This window comes from Leptidea sinapis, chromosome 17, assembly GCF_905404315.1.
Source record: "Leptidea sinapis chromosome 17, ilLepSina1.1, whole genome shotgun sequence".
Classification (NCBI taxonomy): Eukaryota; Metazoa; Arthropoda; class Insecta; order Lepidoptera; family Pieridae; genus Leptidea; species Leptidea sinapis.
This window is the reverse complement of record NC_066281.1, coordinates 564,963-590,846: the sequence shown is the minus strand read 5'-3', so window position 1 is coordinate 590,846 and position 25,884 is coordinate 564,963. Positions and strand designations below refer to the sequence as shown.

General features: G+C 33.8%; 1 protein-coding gene across 1 annotated transcript in view; it reads right to left on the bottom strand.

Moving 5' to 3' along the window:
* The window catches only part of LOC126969106 (uncharacterized), a 49,870-nt gene extending 27,348 nt beyond the window's left edge, over positions 1-22,522 (bottom strand). The window contains exons 1-3 of the mRNA XM_050814412.1: positions 22,234-22,522; positions 17,186-17,285; positions 13,540-14,609 (exon numbers count right to left, since the gene is read on the bottom strand). Coding sequence (XP_050670369.1) covers positions 13,540-14,609; positions 17,186-17,285; positions 22,234-22,372 — 1,309 coding nt within the window. The 5' untranslated portion in view covers positions 22,373-22,522. The remainder of the gene's footprint in view (positions 1-13,539; positions 14,610-17,185; positions 17,286-22,233) is intronic.
* Between the last annotated feature and the right edge of the window lie 3,362 nt (positions 22,523-25,884).

The following is a 25,884-nucleotide window of genomic DNA, read 5'->3' as shown; positions in this document are numbered from 1 at the left end:
TTGTGAATCTTGATTTCGTGAGAAATAATGTGAATTTATCCCACTTCTGAGTCTAGGGATAACTATTTAAGCATAGAATTAAATATTGAAATATAATAAGGGATTAAAATGCGTGCAGTGTTTGAGTAAAATTTACATTTTTATTATTTTTACTTTTTTTAACCCAATGTTTCGCGACTATTGTAGAGTACCTTTTTTAGGGGGACTGCGGTTGACAGGAGTAGAGAATAGTGTTGATCAGACTAGTACATTGGAACAGCGCCATTTGTTACTCGGAGATGGTATTTGCTGTAGAGAGATCCGTTTTTGGCAAAATTTACTGTACAAAAATTTATGTATTTAAATTAATATTTTTGAAGATATTTAAAATGCAGGGACATAGCGGTTGCGTCGATACCTGCCGGGAAAGCGTAAGAATGAGTATCATCAAGCTTATAAAGTAATCCGTTCTAAGAAACTTATTTTTGTATGTTATCGTCATTTATTATTGAGATATAATGAAAGAAATTGCATTATATTTATTTACTAAGAAGGAAAGTACATGGATACAATATCCGAATTCTATCCTATAGAATGGTACGGACTGACTGCGCCGAGAAGCAACACCTATAAGTTAGCGCCGATATACGAGTATCAACAATCCTTACAATGAGTTAGTTGTCAATAACAATTGGATAACTCTGCAATGGATCATGGTTTCACACAACACCCGATTACTAAAATATGTCTCAGGCTGTAGATAGTCGAAGGAAGCGATTCCTGCACTATCGCCCAAACTGACACTTCGACTTATTAGCCTAGACATGACATCCGAATCATGGTCGGCACCCTAACGGGTCACACATCACAAACAAGCACCTATTTACAATCGGTGTAACGGACAGTCCTAAGTGTAAAGGCTGTGTAGCCGTGGATGAATCGGTCACTTATGTAACACTGGAATGTGCTGGGGTGGCCAACACTGCACGCAAAATGGACACAACAAAGTGGTCTAATTACGGAAACAGGAGCTCCTTTATCAATACTATTAACTTTTGACGGAACGAAGTCTGTCCAGGCAGCTAGTATTTATTATAAATAGCATATATATCTCTAAGGTACCTTCGAAGAGAACCGGAAAGAAATTGCGTCTGAAATCGATGCCTATGGACAACCCCGCAGCCAAGCGTTACGGGCGGCGTAGTCACATTCAAATACAAACACAAACAGGTGCTGAGCACACCAAAGAAGTTTTGCTTCAAAAACTGTAAAATAAATCTTAAATTCGGGTTTGTTTAAATAAAGCTACTTCAATATGTGTCAATTGCTATGCCATTGGGCTACACAGTAAAGCTATTAAATAATATGTTCATTAATTCACGGCAGTACTCGCTCACAAAGCGTAATTGTTGGACAGAAATGCGGGACTAATATTTGTGATTAATCTGGACAACTAGTACTGCAACTGTAATTAGGTTTGATATTCGATTTACGATTTACCAGTTGAAATACGTTGCGTGAATTATAATGCTCGTTATCAAATGTACAGAATATGATTGAATTGTGAGATACGAAAATTCTGAAGAGAAATCTAAATGTAATAATTAAATTTAAAAGAGCCACATTAAGGAGTATGCCCACTGTAATGTCCGTGTCGTGCATAACGGCACGGACTTCTATAAACACTAAAACTTATCAAATCTGTATCATGATAGCAAATAACCAGGTTTTCCCAGTTTCCTGGATTTTTCCCCACAAACCATATGTATTAGTTTTGAGCATAATAAATTTTTATCCCTCAACACGTAAATAGGGTTGTAGAAATAAGTTTCTGAGTCCTTCATATATAAGGCTTAATTTTAAATTGCTATAATATGTAGATAATGAGTAATTTAGCACATATTTTAATAGTAAATAAAGAAATTTATTTTTTTTTTAATTCGCGTCATGACGGTTTTAGTGACCGTATAATCCGCGTGTCATATCTGTTTGGTTCCCGTTCTCTCAGTAGTCGTTATTCACCTGTGTTCGCTTGAAGCAGACGCGTCAGGGAGAATGAGATAATATTTTAAGACATTAATAATTCCCTGTATCTAATTGATAACTAAGATATTTTTCTTTCTGTTGTTGCTATTTAAAGAACGGGCTTGGGACGGTCTATATAACCCGTACCTTGCCGATTAATTATTAATTGTTGATGCTCCGTGTACTGTACGCAAGAGCGTTAGTCAGTATTAGAGAGTATATTCTCATAATTTTCAACACAAAGTTTTTTTCCCTGATACGTCCATAACACGCTCACTTTAAGACGGTGTAGTGTGTATACTTCTTAATGCACCCGAATAGAAGAAATGGGTGAAACTTTTGAGACTTATTATACAATGCATTTAAGGGGGTTATTTGCATAAAAATGATGCCCGATAACAATGATAATATGAGTCGTAAAGCATTACCAACAATACTGTTGCATAACGCTAAACAACGCTGATCATATCACGTGACACCCTGTTAACTAAAGCCGGTAAGTCTTTTTGCCCTGTATTTTCACTGGTACCCTAACTCTTCAATATGTGTTCAACCAATTTGTATCGTTCCTACTTCTATCTACCGTTAGACGCCTCGCAATCATTGTGTTTTAAGCATTTATGTTTTATGTAATAACCTAAACACTTGATCTAATTTGCTACGCCTGAACGACGTAGCATGGTAGCGGACCATATTCGACGGTATGACGCATTGTCCATCCCACAAAATTATTATTAATACTGTCCGGACCGTACCGTAACCAGTCAATGCGTGACGCCCTGCGGACCGTCCGATGGTCCGGCCGTACCAAATCTGACCTGTGTTTAGGCTAAAAGAAGCGCGCTCAGTCAGAGATAAAAATTACCAGAGTAATGTATACACAATTATTATTGCAAATATTGTAAATGTTTATTTATTACTTTATGTACAACGAAGCAAAAAGTTGTATTTCATATTATTAACCTTGCGTCGATGAAGTATTTATTTTCGTCGTGTTGTCTTACCACGAATTTAATTGTATCAAATTAAAAAAAAAAACAAATATATATTGAATTAGGCGTTACTTTGCCGAAATCCATAATTATAGAAATGATTTAAGTTTTCCTTAGTGCTAATTCCATCATATCAAATTAGCCGTTAAATATTAGGATAATCGCTCAGTATGTTACTTGACTGTCAAATATTTTAAAATAATCATTGTGAGATTAATTAAAAAGACACATTGCATATTCTGGTCCAACCATAAATAGTAATCCAAAGAGTCGGAAAAAGTGCTTAATATATATTATCGTGTATTCCTGCCAACTAAAAATCCAAATTCATTTGTTCGTAATAGGAAAGGAGTTAGAGATGAAATACAATATAAAGTAAAAGTCAAGTAAACTTTATTCAATTTGACTTAAACTAAGTGCTTCTAAATCGTCACTATAAATATCGTATATTGGACATCAACATTTAGAGCTTGAACTCATTGTTTGAGTAAGGATTTCGTTAACATGATGGTCGTGATTACTGTCACAATTAGTAATTGCATCCAACTAATACAATGATTCATTAACTATAACAGGTCGACCTGGTACCTCAAGCAGCATACGTTCACGAGTCCACGCATGGACCAGCCATGGTTTCCTTCGCACATATTTGAGAGAAGGAGACGACCCGGCACACGACGAACGCATGTTATAGCATACCTAACCATGATAACTAAAATTAAATTATATCAGAGGTTTTAAATTTATAGTAGTGTCACAGTAGACAATATGTCTACTGTGGTAGTGTCTTCTATTCGGCTAATTTAAATTAGAATGCAATAACTTTACTTAAGTCCTTAACACTATTAAAAGTCAAAAGGAGTCCAGGATTTTTTTTCTGTGGTAAGTTTTTTAATTGTAGCTGTAGGATACAGCGGTTATGTATAGTCAGCACTATTTCAAGGTGCCTGTACCTATTCTAAGTATATAATATAACCAAAGTTGAACATGTAATACAATACATTGTATACAGTCTCAGAACCAGCACAATATAATCTGTGTTATCTTATCAAAGTTAGACGAACAACGGAAATGTCTCAACTTGGATTGACTTGGACACGTTTTAACTGTTCTTACAAATTCAGAGTTGACAACCAAGATGTCTTGAACCTGTTTCAATATTGGCTTTAGCTTTGGCGAATAATTATTATTAAAGCTCAGATAAGTATGTTTTTGTTACTAATTATATTAGAAGCAATAACGAACTTTGCAAAAATATTAATCATTCATCATTTCAAAAGCTTAAAGCTTGCCTCACTTATCATTTAGATTTTACTTTATGTAATCAGATTGATATAAATAATAACTGTTTTATTGTGAATAACATATCATAATTTGCCTCATATTTATATTTTTTATACATTGATATTTTTATTTTATTAAGTGAACAAATCTTATAACTATATTTACAATACTACGACTACATAAAATTAAAACTATCATTACGTGGAAGCGTACCAAGAATACTGGCAGCATTACCGCGTTGGATAGCAAGGCTGATCCGTTGACCGAAAAAGCTGCCAGCGCTTGGGCTTCCAGTAGCCTTTTTGAGGCGTCAAGATAGTATTTTGAACATTCTCCGCGCCTCTGGGCCCCACGGGCCAAGTGTCTCGACACCAAACGGCACAAAGATGTATGACTCACTGAGATGGACATATATACATTGATATTTTTTTTTAAATATAACCGTCGAAGGCTTGTATCGTGACTTAACTAATTAAATTTTAATAATACATATATTTGTGTAATTAAACCCAGAAGTAAGAGTTATCACTTTAAAAACATAACATAATATTATATAATCAGCAGAGATCTTAATAGAGTAGATTTATATGCTGTTTACACTTGCGATTTATAATCACAAGATAATACAAATGTAGCACAAGAAATTAACATCTTTCAGCCAATCTACAAATGGATAATACTCATAAGTAATGAAACAAGGTGATTATATTATTTATTTTCCTGAGTGCATTTTGCTATAATTATTTGCTACAGAAATGGTGCAATGGAGTTTCTTATTTCGTTAATTTAATTTTTACTTTTCTCAAACAGATTAAACATTAATATAGTTCTGCGTAGCTAGACAATACAATTAATATTTTGTTTTTTAAATATGTAATCTTTTGATAGTATTAGATTACTATAAAATGGAGAGCCGTTTATTACTTCGGTTATACCGCGATGACTACTGAACCGATCAGAATAATATTAACACAATGAGATGTAGCGTGCTTTAAGAAAGTATATGTTAGTTGGTGATTACGTATTCGGTACGTATATTTTTTTTTACTTATAAATCCAGTCAATGACATTTCATTACACATGACAATTCGCACAATGAGAGGTCGCGAGGTACTTAATTTATATGACAAAACAACGTTTTGCCGGATCTATCTACTTGTATATAAAAACTGTAGAGTCGACGTATCTGCATATTGGAGATTATATTTCAAAAACCGATTGTATGTGATAAAAGGTTTGTTGACAAAATACCAATTTAAAAAGATGTCGTCGCAGGCCGCAGCTAGAATATAAATAAAATTTGTCTTAAACATTATTATCCAACACGCTAGAGGCGTTAATAATTACGTACTAAGGTACACACTACATTTTTAATGTAATGTAGTTCCCCAGGTGAGGTGCGCTAACAACCCATTAACCTTTACTTGACATTTTGAATGGAGAAAACTTGATCTTTCCATACAACTTGTGAACAAAACTTTTGTCATTTATCTACTGCCATTCACATATTTTTATTTATGAATTATCTTTAAGATATTATATTGTAAATTGCAGTCGAACTTACTGTGTGTGGTTGGGGTTTGTTCGGTTCATACGACCACAGATAGTTTAATGAACTTTCTTTCAAGTACAACGAAGCTGTGGACTGAGCTTCCTTGTGCGGTGTTTCCGGGCCGATATGACACGGGTCCCTAATTGCCGGCAACGCTCTTGTGATTCCTCTGGTTGCAGGAGAATGTGGGTGGTGGTGATCACTTACCATCAGGTGACCCGTACGCTATTAAGTCCTACCATAAAAAATACAGTAAATGTTTATTCCGCAAAATAACATGAAAATGTATGTCGAATGAATGGTACTGGCGTATTCTGTTTAAATAAGGTATTGATTCCGGAATAAATACAGGATCATAAAATATTCATAACTTCTTGAGGCCTTGGGGTGACGAGCGAGTAGCAATAAAAATGGGGTCGTATCGAGGTATGCCATATTAAGTTGTCTAATAAAGCATTGTGACTCAAATTAAGTATAAGTGCACATGACGGTTCCTAATAGATGGGTCAGCTGCTCGTTTCATTACTTATTAGGTTATAAAAGCCAGTTAAAGTAGAATAGAGCTTGGCGAATGTTTAGTTCAGATACAAATGAAGCTGTTGTTTATTTTGACAATAAGGACGAGACGAACAGGACGTTCAGCTGATGGTAATTGATACGCCCTACTCATTACAATGCAGTGCCAATCTGGATTCTTCAAAAACCCTAAAATTCTGAGCGGCACTACAATTGCGTTCGTCGCCTTGAGACATAAGATGTTAAGTCTCATTTGCCCAGTAATTGCTCTATCTACGGCGACCTTCAGACCGAAACACGTTTACACATTACTGCTTCACGGCAGAAATAGACGACGTTGTGGTACCCATAATCTTGCCGGCTTTCAGTGCAAAAGAGCCTCCCACTGGTAAAAAGTAAACTCCCACTGTATACGGAATGTGTCATTTGTGTATATCAGTTCACTTAAGAAGGATACAACAAATGACCACCTTTTCAATGCCACAGTGGTTCTAATTGAAAAAGTTACCATCGAAGTGATAAGGTGAAATAGCTTTAGCAGTATTATAATAAATTATGTATTAATAAATGTCGAACAATGTAATTATAATTAAAATTTTAATAATACATTGACGATGTGTTCACCTGTAATTGCAGGAACACGATTTTTGAACTTGATGTTACAATTATATGAATTGACATGTGTATTCTGTGTTGGTTCTTGAATATTATTTTTTTTATGAAAATAAGGGATAAGACGAGCAGGACGTTCAGCTGATGGTAAATGATACGCCCTGTCCATTACAATGCAGTGCCGCTCAGGATTCTTGAAACCCCAAAAATTCTGAGCGGCACTCCAACTGTGCTCGTCACCTTGAGACAAGATGTTAAATCTCATTTGCCCAGTAATTTCACTAGCTACGGCGCCCTTCCGACCGAAACACAGTAGTGCTTACACATTACTGCTTCACGGCAGAAATAGGTGCCGTTGTGGTACCCATAATCTAGCCGGCATCCTGTGCAAAGGAGCCTCCCACTGGTATATAAAATAAATGTGTCAAAAACCACAAATTTCACCATTCCGAATACTCATAATGGGAAAAAATATTTTAAAAATCCAGCAAGACGAGTCTGTTTGATAACGTGAACGACTATATAGAACTAAAACGTGGCTGACTATTTACGACTTGTCAATCGAAATCGGTTAGAGTAACAATAGATTCTCTTTCCTTTTCTATCTTGCTGAGTCACGGTTATGTATTGTTGTCTCTTGTATACTTTATTTATCTATAAGCTCTGTGTATGAAACTCATACTTTCACAGCCCTGAGGCACATTGAAGCTTATCTAATAAGTAAATAATGAACGCGCCATTTTGGTACAGACGTCTTGTTGTGAGTGTTGTCTGTAATGTACTGAAATGTTTAATTATGGCGAATAAACTATTAAATGAATGCTTATAAGCGATAAAATAAACTGTTCGTTCAAATCCAAATATTTTTATTGAAAATAAGATATGAAATTACTTATTGAAATTCGAAAACCACCACCCATATTGACTGTTCGGGAATATTGACCGCTAAGAGAGTAGACTGATCAGTGTTTACATTAAAACTTAAAATATAACATTTTTTAACCTTCACAAGTACTTTAAACTGAATCGTAACAAAAATTTATTTGGTAGCGTCACAGAGTTGAAAATCTTTATAAAGCTTATGCTATTTAGATGATCCATTTTATACCAGTGGGAGGCTCCTTTACACAGGATGCTGGCTAGTTTATGGGTACCACAAAGTTCCCTATTTCTACCGTGAAGCATTAATGTAGTAATGTAAGCAATATTATGTTTCGGTCTGAAAGGCGCCGTTCCTAGTGAAATTCCGACGAGCCCAATAATTGGAGTGCCGCTCAGAATTTTTGGGTTTTTCAAGAATCCTAAGCGGTACTGCATTGTAAGGGGCTGGGCGTATAAATTACAATCACCTGAACGTCCTACTCGTCTCGTCGCTTATTTTCAAAAAATAATATATAGAATATATGAGGGTTGCAGCTGACAGATGTTGAAACGGCTAGACTTGTATATTTCAGCTACTTTCATAGTGTCATGTCTTACGGAATATATAGTGTCATGTCTTACGGAATATATATTGTGGGGTAGGGCTGCAGATATTGAAAACATATTTGTGCTGCAGAAAAGAGCAATTCGAGCAGTCTATAAAATGCGTTCAAGGGATTCATTGAGAGAAAAGTTTAGTGAAATAAATATTATGACAGTACACTGCCAGTACATATACGAGAACCTCCTATACGCCCATAAAAATATAAGCCAATTTAAAAAGAATAGTGATGTATACAGTGTCAATACTCGAAACAAACATAAACTCGCAATTCCATCTACTAGGCTCCGTAAAATTGCTAAATCTGATGTTATATTTTAAAATAAACTCCCAAATTAAATTAAAATGTTACCTATTAAAAAATTTAAATGTATCGTAAAAAATAAATTAACATCTAAGGCCTATTACAATGTGAAAGATTATTTGAATGATAAAGATAGTTGAAATTAATATTCTAAATTTTGTTAATGAATATTGTTATACTCATTTGAATGCTATTGTAACTTTTGTACTTCATCCTGACTTGCACTAAATAACTTATAAAGTTTTACAGTGAATAAAGACTTTTTGACTTTGACTTTGCTCTTAATATATGTTAATACATCCTCCCCTTCACATTGTTAGTAGAAAATTTTAAGCAGACCTAAATAATATTTCATTGAACAAAGTAGTAATCTACTACTAGATAGACTATATTTAATATAATATACACAAATGTATATACTTGTATAATTTCTACCTCAAAAGTTACTACAACTTATTTACAAAACTCTTTATTAATGAATTCTCTTTTTCGATATTACGTAAATTGTAGTAGAACTTCCGTATATATTCAGGTTTTGTTCCATTTCTTCCGCAAAATAGCATTAAAATGAATGTATAATGAAATAGTACTGTTGCGTTCTGATGTAAAAGATATTGACGCCGGTATAAATAATACAGGCAAGACGTTCATCTCCTTCCTAAGGCCTTGGGGTGACGGGCAAAGAGCAATAAAAATGGGATCGTATCCGAGGTGTTAACGCTGCTTATGTTCAAAGCAGTATAGCAGGCCGCCTACGAGCAAGAGTGATTATTTTTTGTTGTGTGCAGAAGAAGTACGAAGTATGGAAGAGAAAAAAAATAATACGTCGCTGTAATGCGGTCCGGCATTAACAGTGAGAAATACTCGCTGTGGGAGTAGGTGGCGCCGCAGGAGACACCCTCAAATGCACCGTCGTAAGAAACGTTAACTTCCTACCCTTGGTTAACAATGAACATGTATATATTATACTGTATTTTGAGGCATCCATTAAGTCAAATATTTCACTCGTCATACCTTTCAGACCTGTTCACTATAACTGTTTTATATTCTACTAGCTGACCCGACAGACTTTGTTCTGTATATAATAAATAAAAAAAAGTTTTTTTATGAATTTGTCAGTAATATATCATAATATTAAGAATAATTTCGTAAAATAAGCTCCCTGTTGTTGTAATGAAATTGTTTTACAGCAGAACTGTCAAAACGTGCGTCAATAAATTCTCTCATAGAAAATATGTCCATACAAAACAAATATCGGACGACGGGGGACACATCAAAGGAAAAACAAAATTGTTGTTTTTATTTAATTCCGAACACTTTCATATTTATTCACCTTTTAAACCTTCCCTGGACTTCCACAAATAATTCAAGACCAATATTTGCCAAATCGGTCCAGCCGCTCTCGAGTTTTAGCAAGACTAACGAACAGCAATTCATTTTTATATATATAGATTATTTACTGTTTTATATTATAAAATTGTAGTGTCTGTTTGTTTTACCAAAATTTCCATTTTTTACTTAATACATACTACGTAATGCTTAAACGATATTTATACCAGAAAAGCAATTTACTACATAGCAGAACCAATAAATAACTATTAAAAGAAATTAACCAATTATTTTCTAATCGAGATGCAACGCAAAAATTCTGTACCAACGTGAAATATATTTGCGACTTTGATTGATGATACTTATAATAACATACATAAAAGATCGTGAGACGTGAGTCTCTCATAATGTTTTACTTACTCAAATTATATTTGTACTACTTTTTAGAGGAAGCTATATTATCAACTTGCTACGTAACATTTATTAGTTGATTTGAATGATTGATGTCGAAAGTTTGACTGCACTTAATGTTTCAACATCTAGATAAATGTACAGATTTACTGATGAGTTTTGTTTGTTTGTTTTAACGCTACACTCTACGGATTTACATTTAGGATATGATATACGATAACCGTAAATAAATAATAATAACTAAATCGAGGCCGTTAGGCTATCGAGCAGATATCTTTTACTAGTGGAAGCCTTTTTTGCACAGGAATTCGGCTAGATTGCTCCCACAGCTGTGACTCTTTCTGAAGCAGTAATGTACAATCATTACTAGTCTAATGACACTTAACATCTTTTGTCTCAACGTGACGAGCGCTGATTGATTTGATTTAAATTGATTTCTGTATGTTTAAGTAGGTATATGTTTATCGTTTTCTAGCGCCTATAACATAAATTATGACTAATTGTATGCTGAATGATTTTTTTATTTATTATTAAAATGCTTCATAATATTATGAGCATATCATGTTTGTCTTGTCTTGTGACTAATTCTAGTAGGCTTCATAAGATACATAATAGCTTTAAGGGTAAATGTATGCACTTTTATCATAAAGTCCCAGTCATTGTTCAGGCATTACCTATAAATAAATTTAAATGTTTATTTAAAAAATGGCTCTGTCGTAAATCCAAATAACTCCCCAGCTGAATATCCAAGTGATCGGACAGCCTGGAACTAGATTATGATTATTTTGTAGCAATAGCAATGACAGTACAATATCGTATATTTTTATTAAAAAGAGCGCAAAAAAAGAATGCTGGGAGAGTTTCTTGCACCGCTTCTTCTCTCTCAAGGCGCCATTGGTTTCCGAAGCGGTAGTAGTATCTAGTATATTAGAAATGACATCAAAAATAATTCTAAAGGAATCAATGTTGAGAAAATAAATGCCTTTTATGCTTTTTTATGCCTTACTGACTAACGAAACTGCCTATGGTTATATTATTTATACTAATATACTAATCTATACTAATATTATAAAGCTGCAGTGTTTGTTTGTTTGTTTGTTTGTTTGTTTGTTTGAACGCGCTAATCTCTGGTACTACTGGTCCGATTTGAATGATTCTTTCAGTGTTGGGTAGTCCATTAATCGAGGAAGGCTATAGGCTATGTTTTTTTTTCAAATTAGGGATCCGTAATAAAATTGCTATTTTGTAACACAAGGTGTAAAATCGAAAACCTATTTTTGCGTGCGCTGCAAAAACTATTGACAATTGAACAAAATGATGTACAAGCTATAATATAGGCAATATTTTATTACTTATAAAACTATCGCGTGAATTCTACTTTATATGGCAAAACAACGTTTGCCGGGTCAGCTAGTTATTTCAATAAAAGTCGCTTTCCTCTAAAATTTCTCATCTAAATCTTTTCTATTACAATTTACCTTCTACTACTAGATATGTAGCTATACATGTGAAAGTTACTGTGGCATATTAACACAACCCAAGAAGGAAAATTAGTTATATGTTTTGTAATGAATTTTAAGCTTCTCTGTCTCGAGAGAACTTCTTCAGTGAAGTCACAACTTGAGCTACATGATCGTAACTTTACACACAAGCACTCAACGCTAAGTTGTTTATATCAAATATGTTTGAGTTACAAAACTAAATAAATAAAAAAACAAATATAATTAATTAATTATAATATAATGAACTACCTGCGACTTTGAACGATGCTATTTTGATAATTTTCGCCAGTAAGTTAATGCGTTTTTAATTTCTGTTTACCATATCACATTTCACATGAAAAAGGAAAGTGACAGAAGGAGAGCAGGTGATATTAGAATTTGTTATAAAAAAAAAACCTGTAATACTATAAATTATTTATAATATTCTTAATAATTGCATGCTGTACCTAAATATGCTAAAAAATATAAATTTGCTTAATTCTAAATGCATTAATTTAAAAGATAAAATAATAATAACAGCAACTCTGTATTTGTTTTTACTTAACGATATTGTATTAACGTAATTATTACAGGTGGATCTAAATAAATAAATAAAACACACAATGAAAATTTGAAAAACAAAATTTTATGAACGATGCGGGACTCGAACCCACGACCTCTGGCGTTCCGTGCCAGTGCTCTACCCAACTGAGCTAACCGTTCGAGTGACGTATCGCCATAAAATCTTGTATGCTTTGTTCAACTCTCAGGTTGTGTTATTTGTGTATTAATCCTAGAAGTGAGGGTTATCATTTTAAAACCATAACAAATTGCTTAAAAAAATAAAATAAATAAATCGATGTAATATACAGATATAAACCAATATCAAACAAGACGTATTTTCATCGAACTTCAAAAATCAGTCATACTATTCGAGTGTATGTATTTATTTGCTGTATGTCCCCATTTATACGGCAGATTAAATGAAAGAAATTTTAAAAATTGAGGTTTGATTATTGACTTATGAATAATTAAGGCAACTCGTCAATGTCTACGTAGACAATTTGTCGGACAAAATCACATATAGAATATTATTATTAGATCATATCAAATGGAAATTATGTAGATTAGTTTCGGCATTAGAAATTTAATGCTATGGGAAATTTTCATATTTAAACTATAGTATAGATTCAACTCTCATCTTAGGAGAATAGTACAGATCAATACAAGTGCGGGTAGTAGATATATCATTACATCGCGAAATCCGGATTGTTGTCCCAAGCCGAAAGGTTAATAATAGCGACGAGAGGCAATGACAATTCTGCACGTGCATCGAACTATCTTCGATAAATAGACAATAAGTTTTAAAAATATAATATAATAACTAATATATATTATTAAAAGGAGTCCCTTTAGGCAAGGTTCCGAAGATATTGGCAGCATTCCCCCTTTGAAAAACTATACTAATTCATTGTCCGAGGTAGCTGCCAACTCTTAGGTATCCTGTAATGTCGACTAATGGTTTTAATAATTATAAATATTTTAATTTATTTTAATAATTTTAAACTTACCGATACGCTTTGTAGAAATGTGCCTGGTGGAATAATTGAAGGGCACGTATACGGTCTCGTCGACTGGGCCAGACAATTGCTGCGGCATTTCCTGTGCTGCGAGTGCTTCATTCAAACACCACACTTTATTTGAACTACACTTTTCACTAAACACAGTTGTGAATTCATCTTCTACTTCACTCACTTCAATCTGTTTATGTATTACTTTTAAATCCTTATTTTTATACACTAGCTCAGCTACACCCTCTAAGTTATCTTGGCAAGACTTGTCTGCCTCGACGATCACTTTATAAACACTAGATACTTTATTTGCATCTAAAATAAAGTCAGCTCGTTCACCTCTTCCCAACGTAATCGATTTAACAATTATTGGTTCAATATAGTGACCATCTAATGCTATTAGACTAAGTGCATGGTCGTTTATATGGAACTTAATTGGACAACTCTTCATGCCACCACCATATGCAAGACGAAACCTATATTTTTTGCCAAATTCTACAAAAAACTTTGATAATGGCACATTTGGCGAATCGGGACTTCTTCCCCTTCCATTTATTAAAAGGCATTCAGGGTTTGGTACTTTTGAAGTTATTCCGGCTAGTGGGCCCATGGAATGTCCCCATTCCGATACAAATATTGTATGATCTGTTGAATCCACGTCATATAAGCTTCTATATGGATCTAGTCTAGGTGACTGTCGAACAACTAATGCTCCAGCTAGACCATCAGCTGCATCTGCTGCTGAATGAGCATGGTACATATGTGTTCCAGCATCAGACGCTCGGAATTTGTACTGGAATGTCGTATAAGCAGGCTGAGGACATTGTGTTAACATCGGTGTTCCGTCCATGAAAGGTGTCTCCTTCTGTCGTTGTCCACGCCAATGCATGGACAAAGCGTGCGCAGGAGCTCTATGAACGACGTCCACAACTAAAATATCGTTCTGGCAAACATGGTACGATGGAGCAGGCAGTTCTCTATTCGCTGAGAGAACACCTCTCTCTCGTCCGTCAGCAGTTATGCAAAAAGAAGGGCATTCTTTTCCAGTTTCTAAGCAATTGTTGCAAGATCTATAAACAAAAAAATATTTTACAATTTGCAATTGGAATCGTACATCCATTGGTTGATTATTATTATCAAATCAGAAAGGAAATTTATCAATAAGTGCGAATTTCTTCACTATAAGTGTTAGCAGAGTTTATGGAGATATTTCAGAACATACGCAGCAAAATAATAACTATTTTTGTACAGTATACTGAATAGGAAATTTGAAGCTATGTATGCAATAAACAAAATCTTCATCTCGTTAATTCTGGCACGAGACTCTACGAAATACGTAAATAATGAGTCCCGATAAAGGGTAAAAAAACAGATAGAAGTCGACATCTTCAAACGTGTCGAATTTCATTCAACAAAAAAATGGAACCGAGATAAGTTAAATTGTGTCAAACCGTAGTTGAATCGATTTTGAGCTACGATTTAAATGAAAGCCCATTCATACCAACTTAAATTAAATGAGCTCTTAGCGTGGCACTCTACTTATTACCTAATACTGTTAAAGTAGTTTTAGAAGTTGCATTACAATTGAATAATACTCTGCAAATAGTCTTTATATGAGAAAAACTAACGATACGAGCAATACTTCACCCGAGAGTAAGATGACACGTCCTGCCCATTAAAATACAAAACCGCTCGAAAGACAAGGTTCCTTATGGTTCAGAGAGTTCTTCAAAAATCTAAAATTCTGAACGAAATTGCTCTCGTCACTTTGAGACATATGATGGTAAATATTAGGCCAGCCCAGTAATTTACTAGCAACGGTGCCCTTCAAACAGAACATAATAATGCTTGCACATTACCACTTGACGACAGAAAAAGGCACAACCTATCTAACTATCCGGCATCCTGCGCAGAGAAACATCCCACTGGTAATAAAGTACGTAATATTGTTGACACGGCACTGATTTAAGAATAATCCTTAGATTATAGTAATACGAGCAAGATTATCGATAAAGCAACTTTCATTATAATCCTGCGACATACGTAGACATATAAAGAAGGACAAGAGATAATTATGCCGCAGATTTCGATATAATCGAACTGAGGTAGAAAAATCTCCCTATATGTTATGTCACAAGTGAAATACACATATTATATCTTTCGAGCTTGTTATTGTAATTAATTCAACGTAGGGTGTTCTTTAAAAAGTGAAAAGTCATATGTTGCCGGTGACACTAATTAAACCAATTTTTTCAAAATATATTGCCTTTTAGCATAACATATACATACAATCTTAAAAAACTCATTTCAACATCTAAGCATTCCTGTTGCAGCGACTACGGATTTGTTCGATTGTTTTTATGCGTTTTAATTTTTTTTTATGAAAATAAGGGACAAGACGAGCAGGACGTTCAGCTGATGGTAATTGATACGCCCTGCCCATTACAATGCAGTGCCGCTTAGAATTCTTGAAACCCCCAAAAATTCTGAGCGCCACTACAACTGCGCCTGTCACCTTGAGACAAGATATTAAGTCTCATTTGCCCAGTAATTTCACTAGCTACGGCGCCCTTCAGACCGAAACACAGTAATTCTTACACATTACTGCTTCACGGCAGAAATAGGCGCCGTTGTGGTACCCATAATCTAGCCGGTATCCTGTGCAAAGGAGCCTCCCACTGGTGAAATGAATTACGGAATCCATGATAAAGTAACGGAACTCTTTAATTCTTAGGCGCAAATTAACGATACTCGGCCGAATCTTTTTTATGCTATCCGGATATTTAAGTCATCTACCATTACATAGTTATGATCAAGTAAGTATCGTAGTCGAATATGATGATCAATGGGACTCCTTAACGACTTACAGTAAGGGTGCGATCTGTGGAAAAATTTCTAACTGTCTGTAATCAATTTGCAAAGCACTTACGTTCATTGTTTTGGAATAGTGTTTTTGAAGTCGGTTGTTTTCTTGTTAATTTTTTTTTATTTTATGATTTTTAATGAATTTGAAGGACACTAACTAACAATTTGTCTAAATATGTGTAGATATACTAAATTTTTCAAGGCAGCAATGAACGTAAGTGCTTCGCAAATTGATTACAGGCAGTTAGAAATTCTGCCACAGATCGCATTTTTATACTTTTTAGTGCACATTTTATCTATTGTTTTGGAATAGTGTTTTCTAAGTCGGTTGTTTTTTTGTTAAAAAAATTTCATCCGACAAACTGAAATAAAAGTTTTCCATTTCTAAAAAAAAATTATAAATATTTTCTTTAATCTATTCAATATTCCAGTTTTACTAACCCGTATTTACCTTTTTTGTTAGCAAAGAGTTTGCACTTCGTTTCCACTATTTATTGAACGACCCTCGTATTAGGAACTTAAACACATTAATAATTGTCTTTGAGGTTTTCTTTTATTGTAATTAAGAATCTCTCACTTGGTGGCGACAGTCTCACTAACAGACTATCTGGTGGTTAGCATCCTATGACCAAATTGGCTTCCTATAAACAAAATTGACTTCCTGTGACCAAAGTGACTGTGACCTATTTCTTGTCTCACTTCCTTCAGTTAAATATCCATGTTGTACTTTTTTATTAGTCTATGGCGACATATACATAATATTGTTTGTTAAGGTACTTACTTGCTGTTCGTTTTATAAACTTCTACGACTAATTTCACTCGACATATCATAGGCCAGTCTAATTCGTGACACTCACGATCGCAGTTTTCAAAGTATTCCTCTGAAAAAAAAACATTGATTATATTAAAAGAATATATTGAAGTTGTTTTTTAATTGAAATATTGAGAAATAAGATAGATTGAATTTAACAAAACTGTAGCTTTTATGAGATGTACACATACTTCTTGGTTAAATGCCTTTTTTTTTAAATAAACATATTATAGATTACGAATTAATCTCGCGCGTTTATCGTTTATTTAACCAGTCTTATATAAAAAAAACCAGCGTGAGCTAGAGCACCCGACAGAAGTGACAACTTCATAAAGCCAAGGTTAATAATATCAGGAAATACAACGATGGTCACCGAGTCTCCTTGTATCGACTCAAAATGACTACAACGAACATGTCACGCCAGTTACATTGAATATCAACAATATGTTGTTCTCAGCGCACCTAAACAATATTTGAAGTGAAAACTTCACTTCAAATATTTTTTACGTTATTCACTCTTTGCATCAAATACTTTATTCTACTTTACGTAACGTTAACGCGAGTTTAGTTTTTTTCCCCATACCAAAAGTGCCCGATGGGAAGTTTGACTTCAAAACTTCTACGATGCATTAAGCATAAGTGCACGAAAATTTTACTGTAGTCTCAGGCTAGTGTAATGAGTGTGATAAAACGTGAACTTAACTTTTGTATTGGGCTGTCTTAGGTTAAGCACAGCATTATTGGAGCTGTCAAATGACTATAAAAACGATATCAAAGATTATGCTAAGCTCACACTCAGCTAAGTTTTATGTGAGAAAAGTCTGAGCAAATTCTAGGTACGCTCCATAGATCTCAGCCATAGTTACTTACATCTACAAGAAAATGGCTAAGTAGCGTGAAAATGACGCCAGGTGTCTATTCGCGCATCTCAGTTCTGAGTAGGTTCCGAATAATTAAGCATAGGTAGATCGTAATGGGCGAATGTATGAACTAAGTACGATTAAAAAAGAATCTTATCCACTCTACCGGTAGCTATTTCTTTAAAAAATATAATGTATATTTTTTTTAAGTTTTACTGTCATTAATCAGGCAAACTATAGGATTTCGTTGCTTTTTATTGTCATATATTAAATAGTATTTTTAAGTAGCTATGGGTAGGCCTACGAAAGGTTCCGCGTGCCTTAAAGAATATAAATCCCATACTTCACATTCTCGTGAGACACTGAAATATCGAAAAAACGTGTGTTTGCTATGAATGACAGGTAGCCTTAGACCTACTTTTCAGCAAACGGGTTAGTTATAGTAATATATAATCAAACTAAATGAAAATTCCTAAAAAGCAGTACACAAACTATAATAACATAAACCACGTAAACAAAAATATTCATAAAGAAAACTAATAGGCAAAACTATTTCCAATTTTTATGGGTCCAAATGGAAAACATTCTGCATCAAACTAAAGAGAATCACGGAAATCGAATAAATCTCAGCTTAAAAAGTCCTTAAAAAGTGCGCAAAAAAATACCAATCGACTTAAGTACTTCCTCCTTTTCGAAGTCGGTTAAAAATAGTAAGTCATATTATTGTAACTCGAGTTCCTATTACATCGATCATGTCATAATATTAAAACCTTTTTGTTTCCTAGCAAAAAAGTATAACATATTATGTTACGCGTTAATTACTCAATAAATACAGTTTTAATGGGCATATTATACGGACTCCATAGAGGTCAAGGCTAATAATAAATTTAAATTTGATTACTTATCCACACTAATTTATACTAGGCGACTTAAACGCGTCATTCTGTATCTATACCTAGTCTTGCCATAAATACTGAAACAAGGAAAACAAAAAAAATTCTATTGCAAAAAACATTTATTACTTTAATACATAAGTATAAAACAATTTAAAATATAAAAAGCTTATTCGAAGTGGGCAATGCTGCAATACAGTTCTTTAAACGTTGAGGCCAGTTATCAATAGAAGCACACACTCCTTCCATGAGAAAATTCTTCACTGCCAATCGTATGGACTGTTTTAGAGACTCCAAATTATCATGTTATATAAGAGCAAGCCGTACTCTCCAAAATTGACCATAAATCATAATGCAGCGGATTAAGATCGGGACTAGACAACGGCCAGTCTTCAGCTCTGATAAAGTCCGAAACGTTCGTTTCCGACCTGAGACAGCATAGACCGAGCTTTATGACCCGACGCTGAGTGTTGCTGGAAGGACCAATCTTGGTTATTGAACATGGTGTTCTTAAGGAGCTTCACGACCTTCTCAAAAACGGTATCTTGATATACTTGAGCCGATGTTTTGATACCTTTTTCACAAAAGCATGACTTCTTCTTCTTCTTGTATGACTCAGTCACTCCTTCATAGCTAATACCCCACCAAACCATCACTGAAGTCGGATAGTGCCCACGTTGCACTCTGTTGACTAATTGGGAAGCTTCCTTAGAGCCTTCAGTATAAATACGGTCATTTTGTTTGTTAAAATGTTGCTCAATTGTAAAAAAAAACTCATCCGTAAACAATTTTTTTTATGATTTCCCTCTCCCTTTGCATACCGCTGCAGTAATTATTTCGATTTTACCGCCTTATTCTGTTTTAAATTATTAGTTAAGAAATGACCAGTACGTCTCTTAGAGGATGCAAGTCCTAAGTCATCTTTTAAATTACGTGACATGGTTCTAGGTGCTTCATCTCCCGAGATAAAATCTTTTGCTTTCTGACAGGATTTCTTCGAATTAATTCCCTTACTGCTTTGACCACTTTTTTCGTTCGTTTCGTTCGTTTTTTCTGTCACAAACAGAGGAGGTCTCATTGTACCTATAATAGCCCGGTACACAAACATTTTACTAATACTAAATGTATGGAGACTTTTAATAATTGCATTTGGCTCCATATCAACTTTGTGTAATACAATCACAGCGATTCGGTTCTCTGTATCACTCACTCCATTTTAATATCGCAAAATATTGTACAATTAATTGGCGCCAAAATGAGAAAAATCAATGAACAATCATATAAAAATGACAGACAAATTGTAACAGTATTTATGGTAGGAATATAATATTATATACAGTTTTTTTGCTATATACCTATATACAAAGAATAAACTGTAAATATTAATTAATTGTATTGTATATTAGATGCTTACATGATGATACCTTTAGAGCTTAAATTCATTGTTTGTGAAATGATACTTCGTGAACATGATAATGATGATTACTATTAATAAAATAATAATGGGTCGACCTGAACCATAAGCAGCCCCCGTTCACAAGTTGACACATGGACCAGTCATCGTTCCCGTCTCACATATCTCAGGGAAGGAGATGAGCATGCGCATGATAACTACAAAAAGAATGCTCACAAAGCAAACTCACAAAACGATCGGCAAACATAGCTTTAAAATCGTATTTAAATCATTAAATTTGATGCCCGCTGAGTTTTTTGCGTCCGTTCTTATCAGTTCTGAATCTGCTGTTAAGATCTGAATCAAGTGTTGTCTATACATGAAGTTTTGGTTTGTATGTTTAGTGATTGAATAAAGCATCTTTAAGTTGACTTACTATTAAGAAAAATTACTTTTGATTTATATTCTGAGTAACACATAACTTGTGACAGGGTAATGCTCAATGATGAATATTTATAAAAATAATAATGAATCACAAAATGCTGCAAAGATACTTAATCAGTTATTTCATCTGTCCTGTGCTCGAGGTTACAATTAACCCGATATACGCTTATTGGTAAGGAAAGCATTGCTAATTCTCACTCTGTCTTCTTCTATTGACCTAAGTGAGAATGAGAAATAACACTCCTTAGCGGCTGTTTTAAGTTAGTGGACCATTATGAATAAGGGGGATCTGATCCTTTCAAGTTGGTACCTGGATTGTACCTCTTGAACATATACAAAGATTGAGCCCGATTCGTCTATTCATGACAAACATGTAAAAAACAACCAAAAATTCATACGAAGCCCTCTTTAACTTAATTTTAATATGTCGATACTCATATGTTACCAGTTTTATCAATAACTGTGACATTTTAACATAAATTATTATTAATGTACCACTAAAGTTTTTTTAAGTACTTTATATTCGATGTATAATTTTTTCTTAACAGTTTTTATGAACATATTTTATATTGCCTATCTTGCCCAAAGTTCGTGTGTTTCGTAGATCTTTGCGCACCCTTATCTTCCTTATATCTCTAGATACGATTGAAACATCAACGAATAATAATGTGCACTATTACTTAAATAATTAAATTAAAAAACTTAAATGATTACCTACTTTGAGATATCGAAAACTTATACATAACGTACTTATCTATATTAATATAATATATATAGGTACTAGCTGACCCAGCATTTGTATTGCCCTTTAAAGTGATTTAAAAAAACTTTTGGGGTATAAACAATCGAAGCAAGCGATTTTTAGACATACCAAATTTATCGTAGGTACTACAATTATTGTATTCGATTGCCATCTTGCAACCCTATAGCGGATTTGTTGATGGAACAGAATTATATAAAAATCGCGATACAAAAATAGTTGTAGAGCGTAGAAGGGCGGGAAAATAATAAGTATTTTTCAACGCTGAATCATAATAAAATAAAAATAAAATAAATTGTCAAAAAACTAAAAAAACGTACATTTAGGGGAGACCCCTTATCATTTAGGGGTATGAAAAATAGATGTTAGCCGATTCTCAGACCTACCCGATATGCACACAAAATTTCATACAAATCGATTCAGCCGTTTCGGAGGAGTTTGATAACAAACACCGTGACACGAGAAATGTCGTATGTTAGATATTACTAAAACAGCTATTTATATATTTCAATGGTATTTTTCCATTAAGTAAAATAAAGGTTATAAAGTCGCAAGCATAATAATAAATTTGCTGAATCATATACATTGAGACACTTTGAATGTATTAATTAGCAATTAAAAATAGATCTAATATTACGTTTGCATAAGTGTATCTTTCGTCAACCCACCTGGCATTGGTGTATAGTAAACAACAACAACAACACTAGCCAATATAACCAACAAAACAACAATCCTCTGCAAGGACATCAGCATGTAGTTTGGCTTCTGCATGACAACACTAACGGCCATATTCTTATCAACTTCCATTGTTTCTTTCAAATCACTACGCCACTTTTCACTTAAGACATTTTAATCGATTTATCGAGCGATATCGGGGCCTCGGTATCGAGTAATCGATGCTAAACGCGACCACGCGAGTCTACCATCTGATGGTGACTGGAAACATGAAACTCGCAGCGAACAATGAGGCACAATGACCACGTTCAGGCTCCGCGACGAGCTTGGCTACATTTCGGAAGTCGAAAATCGGCTCTCACTTAATTGTGCAACCTTTAATAATAATTGTACGAGCTATTAATGTGAGCGTGTTAAAGGCCATGGCGTATGTTTATTTTAACTTTAATTAATGTACGCTTAATATTACAGAAGGTAAAAATGTTATATAGTAACACTTATAAAATATTATCTTGTTTTATTCCATTAATTAAAACTAGCTGTTACCCATTTACCAGTGTAACTATTAGTTGGTGTTCTATCTCATCGTTAAGGCAGCATTCGTAAGTAAAATTATTCCTCCGACTTCCTTGCACATCCGACTACCAAGAAAAAATCTTTTCATTTTTCATATGACACTCACAAATAATTTAGCCTCCTATTGGTAACAGAATTCTCATTAATTATATTAGAATTTTCGATTAAGTAGATCCAGAGATGCCCCCGTAACCTCACAAACTTTACCTTTTGATAATATTAGTACTTATAGAGAACTATTTGCGCTGCCGGCACCCAAGTTATACCAGCTGAGGTTAAATTGAAAACGTCTAGCAAAAAGTGTCTTTTTCTTCAATTTTCTTAGCAGTTTCGAAAAACTATAAAATTCTAATATGATCAAAATCAAATCAGAAACACTTTATTCAGACTCTCACTCTATTCACTCGGTCAAGGAAATGGCACTTATGAATATCAAAAGTTAAATAGTTTAGTAGAAGAAGTACCAGGAAACTCATTTCTACCTTTTTGTAAATAAACATTTACAGCTTCATGGTTTTATATATTATTTTAATTACAATCTAATTATGTAAAGTGTTGCAACGAAAATACTCAAACGTATTTCGATTAAGCTAAAAAATAAATTTTAATCAATGAAAAAAACAAAACAACTATTGAGTACAGTAGCTGCAATAACCTAAAAACACAGTAAATAAATATAAAGTATATTTTATTAATCTAAGAAATTTGTTATTTGAGCATTAGATTAACAATTATAAAGTTAAAAAAGGTTAGCGAAAATAATTCTAATGTTACTCTTACTTAACTGCATTTACTCTGCATTAGGTCCGGTCCATAAACATCACAATGTTTTTTCTTGACTTGCGATACATTTTTCCTTCTTCCTAATAAAATTTCAAAATGTATCTTATTAGATACTAATATTATTAGATTCACTCATTTTGACAATATGAAAAACAAATGAATAATAGCTGCCAACAACATTTTATTAATTAGTTTATTTTTTAATAATTATACATCAAAATCAGCCAAATAAATAAAGTACAGCCAGATTTTATAACATGTTCCTACATACTATATGCGAAAAAAGTTTACCTTATTATATAACAATAAATAAATGAGATATATAAGACTTAATATTTTATTAAGATGATGCAAAGTCCTTGATATAGCGTACAAGTAGCGCCTCCTCACCTGTTTCATATATTCGACATAATAATATGATCGTTATCAATCAATACTTCTTACCCTATATCTATCTATATATATAAAAATGAATTGCTGTTCGTTAGTCTCACTAAAAGTCGAGAACGGCTGGACCTATTTGGCTAATTATTTTATTTATTATATACAGAACAACGTCTGTCGGGTTAATTCGTTTTTTATATATGTCAATAAGGGACGAGACGAGCAAGGCGTTCAGCTGATGTTTATTGATACGCCCTGTCCATAACAAAGCAGTGACGCTCAGGATTGTTGAAAGACCCAATAATTTTGAGAGGCATTATAACTGCGCTCGTCACCTTGAGACATAAGATGTTAATTCTCATTTGCCCCGTAATTTCACTAGCTACGGCGCCCTTCTGACTAAAACATGATAATGCTTACACATTACTTTTTCACGGTAGAAATAGGCGTCACTGTGGTACCCATATTCTAGCCGGCATCCTGTGCAAAGGAGCCCCCCACTGATACTATTAAGTATACCGTCTTAATAAAAAAACTAAATCAATTCTAGTGTTTTCGTTATAGGCCTCATTTATATTCCCAGTCGCCGTTCAGGCTTGCTTATAAATAAATTTAAATGTTTTATTAATAAATGGTTCTGTTCTTAATTCTACTACTCCACTGAATATGTAAGCGATAGGACGGCCTCGGACTGGATTATGATTATTTTATTGCAATAACTTTTTAAATAATTGTATATTTTATTAAAAAGAGCCCAAAAAATAATGCTAGTAGAGTTTCATGCGTCGTTTCCGAAGCGGTGGTAGTGTTTGAACCGACATCAAAAAGAATACTGAAGGAATCAAATTTGAGAAAATAAATGCCTTTTATAATATAATTCTAGTATCTAGACTGGTTTTGATCAGCTGGCGTGTTTCCCTTGCTACAATCTCTCTTATTGTAAGACCTTATACCTTAAACAAAATGTAAATAAAATACCGACGTAATTTCAATATAATAATATCTATCGTTGGCAATGAAAATAAAACAAACATTTAACATTCCCGTTACACTTAAATATCATTTAAATATTGACATCAGTATCCTCTTGTACTATTGACTATAATAAATACTCATTAACTCACAATAAGTACTTGTAATTATCTCTACGATATTCAAGGAAGATTGTAGTAGAGGCTGTCATAAATTATTCAACGGAAGTATTTGAATTAAAAACTCCAACGTAATTTATAAGAAACAATTTTCAACAATTCTTATTTCCTTATTCTTTCAATGCTTAGAATATTATACAAATTATTTAAGTTTTCTTTAGTGTTAATTCCGCCAATATTTGTCTCTAAAACAATTCGACACGCGTTTCGCCTCCACACGAGGCATCCCCAGGACGTGCCGTCTCGCCAAAATCTGGCACGAGACTTAAATAATTTGTATAATTATGGATTTCCGCAAAGTAACGCCTTATTCAATAAATTTTGCTTAGAATATTATTAATACGCTTTATAGCCAGACCTGATCATCTTTCATAGTACCGGAATCTTTGAATATAAATTTCACACATCTTAGTGTCGAGGTTTCGAACAGAAACAGGGATCTTCACGCATCCGTTGGATGTAAAGTAATTCATATCAAGTAAATAAGTTGAATATTTTTTTTATGCCGACTAACGGCGAAATTCTAACTTCAATTACAATGCTAAATTGGTCAACTTCATATTTTAATCCATTATCTTATTTTTGCATTTCAGTTACGCATCGTTATTGCTCGAACCCGTAGTCTGTGAACGTTGGAGTTCCCCAAGGCTATGTGCTAGCTGTTACTCTGTTCTTGCAACACGCATTGCTATGCAGATTGTCATCTTCAGTACAGGAGATTTCGTATGAACTTTGAAATGAACCTTTTTC